At 35.4% G+C, this 14,783-nt stretch overlaps 1 protein-coding gene across 3 annotated transcripts in view; it reads right to left on the reverse strand.

Moving 5' to 3' along the window:
- Positions 1-14,783, reverse strand: part of LOC138701932 (IDLSRF-like peptide) — a 445,082-nt gene that overhangs the window by 280,304 nt on the left and 149,995 nt on the right. The window contains exon 2 of one of the 3 annotated variants that reach the window (XM_069829302.1): positions 11,584-11,646. The exons of the other annotated variants lie outside the window; for them this stretch is intronic. Coding sequence (XP_069685403.1) covers positions 11,584-11,646 — 63 coding nt within the window. The remainder of the gene's footprint in view (positions 1-11,583; positions 11,647-14,783) is intronic. 3 annotated transcript variants of the gene reach the window in all.

A 14,783-nucleotide genomic window follows, 5' to 3' on the forward strand; every position in this document is an offset into this window, starting at 1 on the left:
GTCTTCTGAGATAAAAATTTAGAAAGTATTAGTGTCATTAAGAGTCCGAATGTTAGGTAAAATGTCTTTTTTTAAACTGAGTGTAGGGGAGAGTTGGGTAGTATCGGACATCGGGTAATAATGGACAGTGAGCTTCTTTCATCTACCACACGATGATAGTACCTGATTAACATGGTTACGTTTCTGCGATGTCGCATATGGTGGTAAAGTCTGTGTGATGTATCTTGTCTCACTGTGAAAAGAGAGAGAAAGGAGATATGTCTTACTTCGTCTGTATTGTTATGGCAATAGGGGAATGGAGCGGTGCCGTCCATCCATCCAGTGGCGGAAGGGACCAGTTGATACATTCTGTAGCGCAAAATAAAATTACAAAATGTCTCTCTTTGTACTGTGTAGTTCCGTCACTGAGCTTGTCTTTCAAGAAACTGAGTTCCGGCAGTCTTTACAATAACAAGATTTTGAAAGGAATGCTGAAAATTTACAACCTTCCTATAATCCCCACCCTCATATGAAGGGACTTGGTTTTATTGCTACTAAGACAAGATAAACCTTACCAGGTATAGATGAAATAAATGCACTGTCCCATATTACCCGATGTCCGAAACTACCCAACTCTCCCCTATATAGGCCTATGAAAGACCTATTAGAGATAAACACGTTTCCGCACATTTTGGGACGATAGGCCCAATTTTTATTTTGCATTTTTTGCTTATTTTAGCTCCCGTTGCCTATTTTAAGGTTAATGCCTTTTTGAGCCTTTTTACGTTGTTATTGTACATTTTCTATATATTATTACATTTAAAATAAACCGCACATAAATTATATAAAAAAACAAAAAAGAATAGTTGTACAAATTAAAAATATATATTCACCTCACACAAATATTTGCTGAGAATCTTATTCTCCAGCAATGCATATGTTTCAAAGAAGTCGTAAATTTCTGTCACGTACCGATTCCATCTTTTATGTCACTTAACAAAGATGTTTGAACAGTATAACCCTCAGTGCTCAGGTCACTTTGGGGTTTACCAGCGAAAGAAAGGGGATGAGGGAAGTATTAAAAGCAAGTCTCCAGGTCCCGTTACTGTTGTCGCTTGCACGCACAAGTCACGCATACTTTGAAGTCTCTAATCCCTTCACATATCCCTTTTTTTTTTAGACAATACACGGTCGGTTTTTCCTGATCTCCGAAAGAAAGTAGAGACAGTCCTTCTGAAATATGTTGTTTTAAGTTTGCTCCAATCACTTCAGTAGAAGTAGAAAGATCTTTCTCCACCAAGAAAAACGTTCTTTCCGACAGGCGGCTCACTATGACAGTTGACAACTAAAAAAAGCATCTTGTAGTGACATGTAACCGAGGAAAGTGAGTACCGTATGGGATAGTTTATTAAGTATTTGTCTATTTTTGTCTGTTTCCATGAACAATAAATGCCTATTTCATTGTGTATTTTTAATATTTTTAGTGCCTCCTATGCCTGCCTATTTAACCAAAATAAATGCCTAAACATCCGGGTTCTACTCATTACGAAACATGATCAAATGAAACCTGTTCGTCTCGCTTCACGTTGTATTTTGTCCTTAAAGGTTGATCACGTGACGTGTAGTCGCCTTGCGTAGAGCAATCGAGGGCAAAAGATTCTCTACATCGGAAGTTGTAGATGTCAATCGCCTATTAGTTTAAAGGCTGGTCCACAGAAAACCGGGAACGACAACCAGAACGAGAACGGAAAACAAAGGACATGAAAGTTATGAGTAACTTGCGTGTTATCAACAGCTGCGTACAGGGAACACACTCTGTAGCAGTGAAACATTGTTACGTCGAGAAACCTCGTAAGTCCGTTTCGAAACCAAAGCAACCATATATGCTTTGTTCTCACAAGCATTCTATACACCAGACTTGCGGTGTTTCAAAATAAAATGATATGTCTAGATTGCGATTTTCATTTTCTTTTTCACATAAAACGAAAATGACAAAATGAGTGACTTATGGGGTTTTAAAAATACAGTGAAACCTCTCCTTACGGACACCTCCAAGATACGGACTCTCCTCATATACGGACAGATTTTTATGTCCCAGCTGAAATAATATAGTAAAAATGATAAATTTAACTCTCGTTTACGGACACTCTCAGACACGGACGCGGACAGCTGTTTCACAGTCCTAAAGCTTCCTTTACCTTCTGACTGCGGACAGAACTTTGATTTCAAGATATAATATGTTAAAAAAATGGAAAGTTTAGTTTTGAGAACTGTATAGAAATTCCTTAACATGAAAGAAGACAATAAAGGCCGTATTCATAGACATTATTAATGCGGGCTTCCGGTGGATGATCAGCGAACTAACGTTTTTCGTATTCATAAACCAGTGTCAGCGTTATATGATATGAATCCTGTTTAGCACGCTTGTAGCCCGGGCTAGCGAAATGTTTATGAATAGCACCCTATGAGTCTCGTAGGCTGCCACTAGTCCAGCTGGCTACCCGTTGTTAGCTGGAAGCGGGTGGATAAACAAAGTCATAAAATTTAACCTGTCTGATGGGTCCAAGGCTTCTGTAATCGTGAAATTCTATTCGATATATGATTGGGTTAGTAGGATTATTCTCTTCACTTCAATCAGTTGTTCTGTTTCGAGAGACATGGCACCTGAACGTAAAGGTTAAGTTGAAAACTGTAAATTACAGTACTGCATAACTGTAGACCTAGAATAAATTTGCATCGCACAGTACTGTATTTTCCTTTTTCGGTCTTATCTACTGTAGTTCAAAGCTGGAAAGAATTTACTGTAGTATACTGTATTTAGAATTAAATTACAGTAATACATTTCATTTAAAGCGTGAAGGGATACATAATGCATATTATGAATTTACTGTTAGATTGGGGAGCCTCCACTCCCAATAAAGGACACCTTCCAGATGCGGACAGATTGTTACGTCCCTTCGATGTCCGTAAATGAGAGGTTTCACTGCAACCGATTCACTAATTTTTCGTCCATTCTGAATTATTTAAGTCCAGAAGGGACGCTGAGTAAATAAATATAAATTATTTTACATCTGCCGCAGGTAGGACATGTTTTCTCTATTCCTATGCAAACATCGATATTGCTTGCTTTTGTTTTCTTACGTCTGTAGGAAAAGTTAGAATGTAGAGCAAGTTAAACTTACGTAACGATGTTACTAGGAACGATAACTTAATGGGTATTTTTCACTTTATACATCTGTTTTCCAGTTTTCAATACTTAATTTCCATCGCTGCTTCAGCTTTTATTCCCGAAGGCAATAAAATCACTTGACAGGAGTAGCTCTTAAGACGGGATATGCATAATCAAATAACTTGTCCAATTGAACTCCGTGTAATTTCTGCGCCTTCATTCTAACCCTCGCCTTTCCACGGGGTGAGGCTTTAATTCAGAAGGTGGCTTTCAGAGGAATAGCGCCTATTCAGAGAACGATGTAATTATAAATTTGAAAGACGTATGACCGTTTCTATTCAGTGGAGGTTTTATAGCTTGTTGAGTTTGACTTCATGATAATCATCACAATCTGCAGCAGGAGCTGTAACTTTCCATCTTTGTTAGTAGATAGTTTTGCCTTCAAGGGGAATTTTTAAGAACCTTTTTGTTTCAGTGCTTAATAATTGAAGGTTTGGTAGCAAAAACCGAACAAGTCCAAAATATGCAAAGTACAATAATACAAGAGGTTGTGTTTTAGACTAAAATTTCAGTTACAGAAAACATGTATCCAGTAAGGGACAATCCGTTATCAAAAGCTAGTCCTTAGGACTAGATCTCAATTATCAAAAACTAGTTCCGAGGACTATACCTTATGTTAGCGTTTCTCAAACTATGGTCCGTGGACCACCTATGGTTCTCGAGGTCTGGCCTTGTGGTCCTTCAAAAAAGACGGAAGAAAAAATAAAATTCAAACGAATTACGTATCACGTTATAGCTGAAAATCTCAGAGTTTAGAAATGACACATGGCAATCGCCTTTCACTTTTTTCTCCCAATACTGACATTTTATTAATTTTATTACTCCACTCTACTCTCAGCAACAAAAGAGAGATTTAAAGCACTATGAACGTGGTGTTTCTCGCCATCTTTTCCCTGCACATCTGGTGCCGCGCCTGTAACCCAGCCAGGGACCACCCGAATTCATAACAGAGGACTAAAGTACCGAACCTTTCCATGTATTTATAACTTTCTTAATAGTTTTGCCGACACCCAGTCTGCACATTGAAATGGTCACGTACTGTACGTCATACACCAATAATACAACTCAGGTCACAATATGAAATTTATTTTCCAAGTAAATATGACGAATTTTCACGGGTTCGCGATCCCTTTCATTGCGATATTAAAATAACAAATTTTCATTTAGTGAAAGAGAACAATTAATTGAACTCTCGAATGAGACCGGACTTAAAATGAAATTCCAAGCGGAAGGTATGATTAATTTCTAGACCTCATCATAAGTGAAAAGAGTATATAGTGAACTGTACAATGGTGCTTTAGAGGTTACAATTCAGTTCGCTTCTACGTATCTGTGTGAGAAAGGGTTGTCATCACTAACTCTAACAAAGACAAAGTACCGAAATCAACTTGATGTATGTGACAATCTCTTACTTAAGCTTACCAGCATACATTCAAATATAGAAAAACTGTGCAAGAATCGGCAGGCTCATCCATCTCATTAATGTAAGTTAAAGATTATCCAAACTCTAATAGCCTTGAATTATTAAAAAAAACGAAAATGAATTTTCTTCTATTAACATTAACTTAATTAGTTAATACTAATTAATATAAAATTATTTGAATTAAATCAATTTTAATTAATTAATTCTATTTTAAAAAAATAAGTATACTAGTATTAAAATATGCTACAAAAATGATAAATTTGCTTTTGAAGGGAACAAGAGTAAGGTGGTCCGCGGAACTGTTCTGACTTAAAAAAGTGGTCCCCACTTCAAAAAAGTTTGAGAAACGCTGTCTTATGTTATTGAGAGCTAGTCTCCAGAACTAATAGAAGAGAGTCGGGTAGTATCGGACATCGGGTAATATCGGACAGTGCGTTCCTTTCATCTACCACCATATGGTAGTACCTGAATGACATGGTTACGTTTCTCTATGCGACATCACAGAAACGTAACCATGTCAATCAGGTACTATCATCGTGTGGCAGATGAAAGAAACTCACTGTCCGATATTACCCGATGTCCGATACCAACCGACTCTCCCCTACCTTTTGCTATCAAGAGCATGACTCCGGAACTAGAGCTCCTATAACAAAGTCTCACTTTCAGACGTAAACCTTCCGTTAACAATTGTTAATCTGATGATTAAATTTGCTCTTGGCGTGGCCCGAATAAACACTTTCCTCTTATCTTGTGCTCTCTGCTGGTTAAGTCTACGCAATTTGTAAAGTTTTGAAGTTTCGACATCTGTGATACATTAGTCTAAACTCATAAGACACTTTATAATTTTATAGGTCTATTAGTTTTGGAGAAAGTTTCAGAATATCCATTTTTTTTTTTTTTTGGAAAGTTTGCGTTGAGTCTTACACAAACCATTACTTCATATATTTAATTCTATAGTTGTACTCGGAGCAAACATTCCTGTCACAAGAGAAGTAATGATAGCGAATGTGTGTGTAACAATGCACCAGCCATACAGAGGATTACGTGAGACGGTAAGAGAATGTATATTGTTTTATTGTTGGCTGTTTTCCGGTTGTCAGTTGTAACTTAAGATTAATTCTCGCTGTGGGAAATTACAGGTTCGTGTCATGTCTTCCTTCGCATGAAGAACACAAACCGGTAGAAATGTTGTAGTATGAACTCCTCTCATCTACGAGACGTGTTCTGCATTCCTAGAGTGCTAAACCGACGGAAAATGTGCTCACGTTACAGTTACCGATATAACTTCTTTTTTTCTCCATGTTCCGAAATGAAAACAAACATTTGTATATGCATGCATATAACTCTTTTTGTATGACATTTCTTTTTTACTCCAACAGTTGTTATTGGTCTCCGTATGCCAATTACTATAACTCTGCACGCAGAAAACTATGGACCGGAATACGGTTGAGACCAAGGGAAACTTATGGCAAACACAAAATATTGCTGGGGCAAATTTTCTAGAGAAAGACTTTCTATTCTCCTGTTATTTAATTTCTCAATAATTCGTCGTAAATTTAATCAGGAAAGTGTTAAATTATGTAATGTTGGCACCAAGCTAGTAACAAGAGAATTACACGGCGAGAAGTCCTGTACAATTTGTCACAGAAAAACTGTAGAGTCAGGGACAAATGAATTGCCGAATGTTATACCTGCTTTGGTTTATCTTGTCTCAGTAGCTATAAAACCAAGTCCCTTCAAACGGGGGTGGAGATTATAGGAGGGTTGTAATTTTTCAGAATTCCTTTCAAAATCTTGTTATTGTACAGACTACCGGAACTCAGTTTCTTGAAAGACAAACTCAGTGACGGAACTACACAGTACGAAGAGAGATATTTTGTTATTTTATTTTGTGCTACAGAATGTATCAACTAGTCCCTTCCGCCACTGGATTGATGGACGGCATCGCTCCACTCCCCCCATCGCCATAACAATACAGACGAAGTAAGACATATCTCCTTTCTCTCTCTTTTCACAGTGAGACAAGATTCATCACACAGGCTTTAACCGAGCGAGGTGGCTCATGTGTTAAGCATGGGACTCCCATTCAGGAGGTCCGTTGTTCGATTCCCGGACCAACCAACCTGTGGTTTTTCACAGTTACTTAGCCAAATACCAGGTTGAAATTTTTATTGTCACGGTCCAATTCTTTCCACTCCCGTGTAGAAAAAGAATCTAGATTACATATCATTCATTTTATTTTATTTCAGTAGGTTATTTTACGACGCTTTATCAACATCGTAGGTTATTTAGCGTCTGAATGAGATGAAGGTGATAATGCCGGTGAAATGAATCCGAGGTCCAACACCGAAAGTTACCTAGCATTTGCTCATATTGGGTTCAGGGAAAACCCCGGAAAAAACGTCAACCAGGTAACTTGCCCCGACCGGGAATCGAACCCGGGCCACCAGGTTTCGCGACCAGACGCGCTACTTTACAGGTGTGGACCATATCATTCATCTTCTTCATCTCATTCCATAGCCATATTCAGGTCAAGACGCATGTCTTCGTCCGCTTACGGGAGAGGGGCGCCCTCTCCGCAACCAGTCCTGGGTTCCCAGCCTTCCGCAATATCTCTGCCAGGATTTGTTCCTTAAGAGCACTTCCAAGGGCGCTTCGACACCTTGGAATGGATCCTGTGCTGCTTGGTCACCTTGGCGGTATGAACTTAAGGCGGGAAGGTAGGGGCCCCTCATTGGTGAGCGGGTAAGGGATCACATGCGACCGGTGGGCTGGTACACCTCATCTTCATTCATCCCATAAATTCGGGTTGTACATTAGGCCTTAGTATGACCGACGTTCAAAAGGTCGTCCCTAACCAGCCCCTAGCCACCGTTACCTAACCTAACCTAACCTAACCTACCTAGTGTTATGGGCTATTCATTAATTAATAAATCTAATCGTTTATAATCTGCGAGTTCAGGCAGTCTCCCTCGTAGTGAATCCTGTCATTCGATTATAAAGTTATTTGATTTGTTAGTGAGTTCAATCAGTTGCTCAGTGGGTTCAGTCACTAAAACAGTGAGTCCAGTCTAACACTTAACTAGTGGAATCTAGACTAGGCCTATATAAAACTAGAAAGGATATAAAAGAAAAAAATAACTTTAGAGATTTTATTATACAGTTTACAGAAACTAAACAATTACAATGATTCGGCTATGTGAAAAGGTCGGATGCAATTAATAGGTTACCAAAGAGGAGTTTGGAATGACCCCAACTAAAAAGAAAAGAATAGGAAGATCTAAGAGAACATGGCTGGAGGGTGTTATTGACATGTGTAAGCGAGAGGATAATAGCATGATGACTGGGAAGATAGAAATGAATGGAGGAAGAAAATTTCAGTTACCTAAAATTAGGACGAGCTTGCTGAGATAATTGAGAATTATGTTAACATTTGTATATTCCACAGTAGGGGAGACTGTTGTACCTTTAAACACTTTACACACTTTATTTTTTTTTAATTTTGGGAAATGATATTTTTTAAATTAAAAAATACTTTAAATAATTATTGATGATTCCTTTACAACTTCGTGTATATATTTTTCTGTTCTACACATCTATTAAGGATGGAAAAAATGAAATGTAATATGTTCAAAGGTACAACAGGTTGATGTACCTTAGAACATACCCTCTTGTAAGGTGGAACACATGTATTATAGGTGGGAATATAGTTGTAAAAATTGACAATCATTTTTAAAATGTATTTGCAATCATAAACCAGAGCAGGCTTCTCTGATTGAGATTTTATTTCCTGGAGGAGCATTAACTGCTTCAACAGCTTTCTTCTAGGCATCCGGATCAATTGGGGGCCTCTTTAATTCCAGACATACTTCGTGACATGATCTTAAAATAAAAGAAAAACAAAAACCAATAGTATTATGTACCTTGGAACATGTTCCGTGGTACAAGATGTTCTGTGTTCAAAGGTACAAGAGGGTGCACGTTTAAACAAATGTGGCTACCAAAACTAGAGATTCGAATAAATCATGGAAATTAAAATACGTTATTACTCACCAGATGATACGGAACACATTGTACTTAATGGATGGTAACAAATACAATCTGGTTTTATGTTAGATGACATATAGGCCTACCAACGAACGAATTATTTACTTTTGGTACTAAAAAAGATTCTTTCGTTCACAGAACTCACACTTTGCAATAAATCAAACAAAAACTACGACCAGAGCTACTTAGTGGCTTTCTCTACAATCTACTTCAGTTTGAGTCCTCTAGGTAGCAGCAAAAAATAAAAAACAAAAAATGTTCAAAGGTACACTATGCTAAAGGTACAACAGTCTCCCCTACTCTTCCATTAGAGAAGAAGGTAAACTGGGAAGACGTGAAAGTGCAGCGCATACTTAGAGGAATAGGTTTAAAAGTAATTTAAATAGATTTGAGTAAATAAACTTAATAAATTCCACAAAATATGAACGTGCAAAGTAAAATATAGAGTAATTTCACATGTCATTACAAAATATATCTTAACTTAATTTAAGAACGGAATGCACAGATTTATATGCACTATAAGTTAAAGTAATGCATTTAATTGCCAAAACACATTAAGATTAGAACATACACACATATGTTTTCCATGCGTGAATAAATAATTGTTCATTTGTTTACTTATTGATTTTGAGAGATAAATTTTTGTGTTGATGTTAATAGCAAATTAAAATTACCGGTATTGGAAAGTTAAAATGGAAATAAATCATTAAGACTTTCAAGTTTTGTAAAAGCTTAAATAATAATATAAAAACTCACTAAGACTCGCTAAATTTTAAAATCACTTTATATGTAATTTTACGCATTACGTATTAGTTTGCAAATAAGAAGAAAAAGAAAATAAATGGAGCCAATTAATTTCTAATTAGCTCTTTATGCTCATGAGTAAGGAGCGAAAGTTAAGCTGTAAACTCAGTGTTACTTTAATAAATGGCACATGCAAAACTGCACGGAGAGTAAAACTTATAGGAAAACTTCAATATTAAATATTAGAAATATTATAGTCTGCACCGTGTTTCAAAATTATGGTACCGGTAGGCCTAACACTTTTATATGATTATCATTAAGTAAGTTTAATGAGAAATTAACATGGTACAGTCTTTGTTAGTCCAACTCTGAAGTTCTTCTGCAACATGCGAAAGCGAATTCAGTAACAATGGTAAACATGTTATTTCGTAGACATTTTCGAATTGACTACCTATCATATAATTTTATTCGACGTGCTATCACTGCTGATATGGCCTTTCGCCATTGGCCTCCCAGATCACCAGATTTGACACTGTGTGATTTCTTTCTGTGGGAACACGTGAAGGATGAAGTTTGTACCACATCTATCCCAAGACCTTGAAGAAGTAAAACATCGGATAATTGCTCGATGTTGGAGGCAGTCTGGCAAGAATTTGAGTATCGCGTTGATGTATAACGTGTTACCTCACTGAGAATTGAGAATTGCGTAAACAAATAATATGCACCAAGTTACTGTGTCATTAATATTTACTTAATAATAATCATATGAAAGTGTTACAATAATTCTGAAACACAGCGTATATGTATTTAAAAGTTCAAGTTTGGTAGTTAATTATGAAATGAGTATGTTCGAAATTTTTATATGTACTTAATTATATGGATGCAAACTTTGACTTATGATTGGTAGGAAGGTTTAATGTGAAGTATAGACTGTACCTTCCTAGAAATGTAACAATATACATTCTGAAAAGGAAAAAAAAAAAAAAAACTGCTTTTTTGTGTCTTATACAGAGTGATTCACGAGGAGCTAACGTCACTTAGGGAACATATTTCAGAAGACATTTTGAACAAAAACAAATGTAATTTTAGTCAAAAATTAAAAATAAAATCTGTACAAAACAACTAAGGAAGTAACAACACTTTTTTAGCTTCGGAATACTACCTAATTAAAGAAATGATATTTCGGAATAGTTCATTCACCATTTGTAATGTCCTTTTTTTTTTTTGCACGGTCGTGTTTTTTGCTGTACTTACAGCTGATGTTGTTAGTAATTGAAAGTTAGAAATCCCAACATAAACTTGTTGCTAGGGAAACCATTCTACATAACACAAAACATACTGAAGTAGACCTATTACAGTGTACATATTGTTACTTAGTTACCATTATAGTGCTGTTTTGCGAAGGCTTGGGATTAATATTGCTCTAAATTTTCAATATAAAATATATTGTATTTGCAATTTTAAAAGTATGATCGTGTAAAAATTATTGGCTACGGACTGGAAGGTCCGAAAAAATTGAGTACCGGGTCTTTGCTGGAGGTAAAAGACGGTCAGAGCGTGGTGCCGACCACACCACTTCATTCTAGTGCCGAGGTCATGGAAAACATAAAACATGGGGCTCTACCTCCATGCCCCCCAAGTGCCTTCATGGCGTGTTACGGGGATACTTTACCTTTTTTTTTATACCTTTTTACTTGTTTGTGAAATGCATTACAAAATCTCGGAAATTGAAAAACTCGCTCTGTTCGTTTGTTTTTCAAAGTTTTCCTCGATTTTGTAAAAAGCATTTCCGAACCTTGTATCCTAATATATTATTACCCAAACAATGTTAGAGTAACTCTGAAAATATTGAGAATAGCACCCATTTTCATGTGACATTTTGCTCATAATATCTTCAGAAATAAGCTCAGTAAGTGGTGGTAACTCGTCGTGAATCACCCTGTATAAATTGATAAATAAATCCTGGTGAGGAACGTAAAGTAGAAATGTATGTGCCTTATGGTGAGCAGAAGAAGAAGTCATGACCGAAATATAGAGATAGTATGAGTATAATTTCCACAATACAAAAATTGTAACAAATGCTTATACAGAAGCTGTGTTAAGATAGCTCAGATTTAGATAAACAGTAATAACAAAGAAAACTTTGATAATAATAATTTACCTTCATAAGGAACGTCCATGATCTTCTCTTCCACCCAACCACTCCTCAACTCATTATAGTGGCCTATAATATAAATATAGACTAGTAAAAATATTGTGTTATACCTAAATCATGTCAAAGTGAAGGAAGAATTGTGGGTGTATTATACAGTCTGTTGGAAGCAGAGGAAATGAAAGGAATATAAATTCTTTTGATCCATGGAAGAAAGCTCACGTATTCGGTAAACTTTGATGAATGTACGGGCTTTGAATGCTCCACCCACGAGTCTTCAAAATAGTCTGTTATAAGCTTTCTGCACTGGGGAGAGGTCAGGTCTAACCAGCCCCACCCGTCCGTCAGTCCTGTCATTGTCAGACACTGAACAAACAACCGGTTTGACGAGTCACAAGAAAATAACTTGGAGAACCTTGTTGCATGCACTGAACTGAATTCAGTTTCAAAAAATGAATGTTCTTTTCAGATAGCACACAAAAATATGCAGTGAGAGCGTTTTTATTTACTAAAGGAAAGGTGCAGTTTCATAATTTAGAAGAATTTTATTAAAATATTTGGAAGAACATGCTGAAATCATTTCATATTAAGTGTTGTAAAAAAAGGAATGAAGTAAATATTTAACATATTCCTTAGATATATCAGCTTAGTAGTGAACATAATAGACTATACAGTATGTCCGAGAAGTCCTCAATAGTTGACGCAAAGCATAAACTACAAATACATATGATAAAAAGAATACTTTAACGACCAACGATAATAATAGTACATTATGCAACGAGCCTATAATGATAGTAATTAAGACGCGAGGATGTTTATGAAACGGGCGCAAGAGAGTTTCATAATTTTCATACGAGCGTCTTAATTACCATTATAGGCAAGTTTCATACGACTTTTTATGCTTGAAATTATTCTAACTTGAAATTATTCATAAGTATTCATGTTATTCTTATGTGACTGGGGAGCGAACTGACCTTGTGCAATCTCGTAAATTGTGAGATGTGCGCAGACGCGAAAGTATTGATTTTTTCCGGGTAACGAATGTCGACGACCTTGATATAATCTCGAGAGTAAGATAAACGTTAAACTGGATATAAACTTGAAATTGAATTCGACTTTGAAAAACGAGATGAGAAATTGAATTTATTTGAATATTATGTACAATTAACGCTAATTATTATAGTAACAGAACATGACCTTCTGCGACAGTATTGGATTTCCAGCCTGCGTGACGTTTTGCTAGTTGTCTTTCGATTGCTTATCAGAGAATAATCGAAAACCTGAACTTTAATGAATAGGTGTACTTTATTGACATGCATTAAAGAACTGCTACCAGGTGTATAATTACTACATTTCGGTATGGTCGAGCATAAATTCATATACAGAACTAGACGAAAAATTTCAAATTGGAGCACATTCTGTTTAACGACGAAACCATTTTATACTACAGTATTGTAAAATTATAAATCTACACGTTATTACAAACAGCAACTGAAACTCTACAACCACTCTGTGTATGGATTTATTGCGACTTTGCACTGTTCTTTGCAAGACTTGGTCTGATTTGTGCCACACTTAGAAAACCTTCGCATCCGGAGATACGTTTGGGCGTGGATTCGATTCCCACTTAGGCAGATTACCTGGTTGGTTATTTCCGAGGTTTTCCCCAACCGTAAGGGGAACGATAGTGATTGCGAAATTTTTCACGAATGTCATAATAAGATTATCCACGAGTTGGATATAACACTTTATGGCATCTTAGCATTATAAATTGTAGGAAATAAATTATGAAAGAAATTCGGGATCCATAGCTGACAAAGTCTTTATATGTTCGTATCGATTAGTTGCGGCTTGCTTTGGCATTGAGTAAAAAGAAATGGAAGACCTTACAGATTATGTTACAAATTTATTTATTTATTTATTTATTTATTTATTTATTTATTTATTATTTATTTATTTACATTTATTTTGCTAATAATTGTAACATGAAATATAATATAAACAGAAAAACTCTAGCTCACTCTTAAAAGAACTCGTGTTCAGGGCGGATTTCTGCATTTAAATTAAGAAGTAGGGCCTATATAATACAATTTTCTTATGTCTACTACGCAATAAGAATATATAAATTTAAAATTACAATTTTTCAATTTTTATAAAATCAATACATAACTTTTTTTAATTTAATACTAGAACTATTAGAATTGACAAGATTAGGATATTTAAATATAAATTTGTTATATATTCTTGGGCCTAAATTACTACTATGATTAAATACTGTAGCAGTGTTGTATTTTGGTTCAAACAATCTTAAAGATTTCATACCTTTTCTTTCATAGCTATAAGAATAAAATACAAAATTATTTCGATTTATATGTATGAATTTTATTAATACAATATAATAAATATGTCTTATTTTAAGAACATTAAAGTCTAGAAATAATTTTTGGGATGGAAAATCAATGGTTTATGAAGACATATTTTAATTATTTTCTTCTGTAATAAATAAAATGGATTGAAATTGGATTTAAATAAGCTACCCCATCCTATAACCTCATACATAATTAGCGATTGAAGTAAAGTTAAGTATATTGTACGTAATAAACTTATTGACAAGTAATTCCTCAATAAAACAAAAAATTATATATTATTTCACGTAATTTATTACAAAGGTAATTAATATCTTGGTTCCACTTTAAATGATTGTCGAAAATTATACCTCAATACTGAACTTCATAGGATTCCTTAATAATCGGACATTTACGCTTTATAAGGCAACAATTAGAGTTATGTAATTTAATACTTAATATAAGCTGTAGGAGATTTGTTACATTTATAAATGTTCCTTTATGTTCCTTTATTTTTTTAATAGGCTATACTTAGTTTCCCTGAACCACAGAACTGTTTTATATGATGTTACAAAAGTTAAAGATTGGAAATAAATGATACATTACCTTCTGTCCTGCATTTCGTTTCTTGTTATGTCGCGCGTAGAAGCAGTAAGAAAGATAGAGCGTTCCGGTATTACATCATAGCGATTACGTCATTGCTGTTATTGGCACGCGTGCTATAATAAGCCGATTACGCACGATAGTTAATGTAGTAACACCCCTGTTTATAATTCTAGGATGGCATAAAGTAATATTAAATTTAGTAAACAAGTTTGATAAAACAGATTCTGAGGCTGACCGGCAAAGAAAACTAAAATGTTA

The sequence above is a fragment of the Periplaneta americana genome, chromosome 6 (assembly GCF_040183065.1).
Source record: "Periplaneta americana isolate PAMFEO1 chromosome 6, P.americana_PAMFEO1_priV1, whole genome shotgun sequence".
Classification (NCBI taxonomy): Eukaryota; Metazoa; Arthropoda; class Insecta; order Blattodea; family Blattidae; genus Periplaneta; species Periplaneta americana.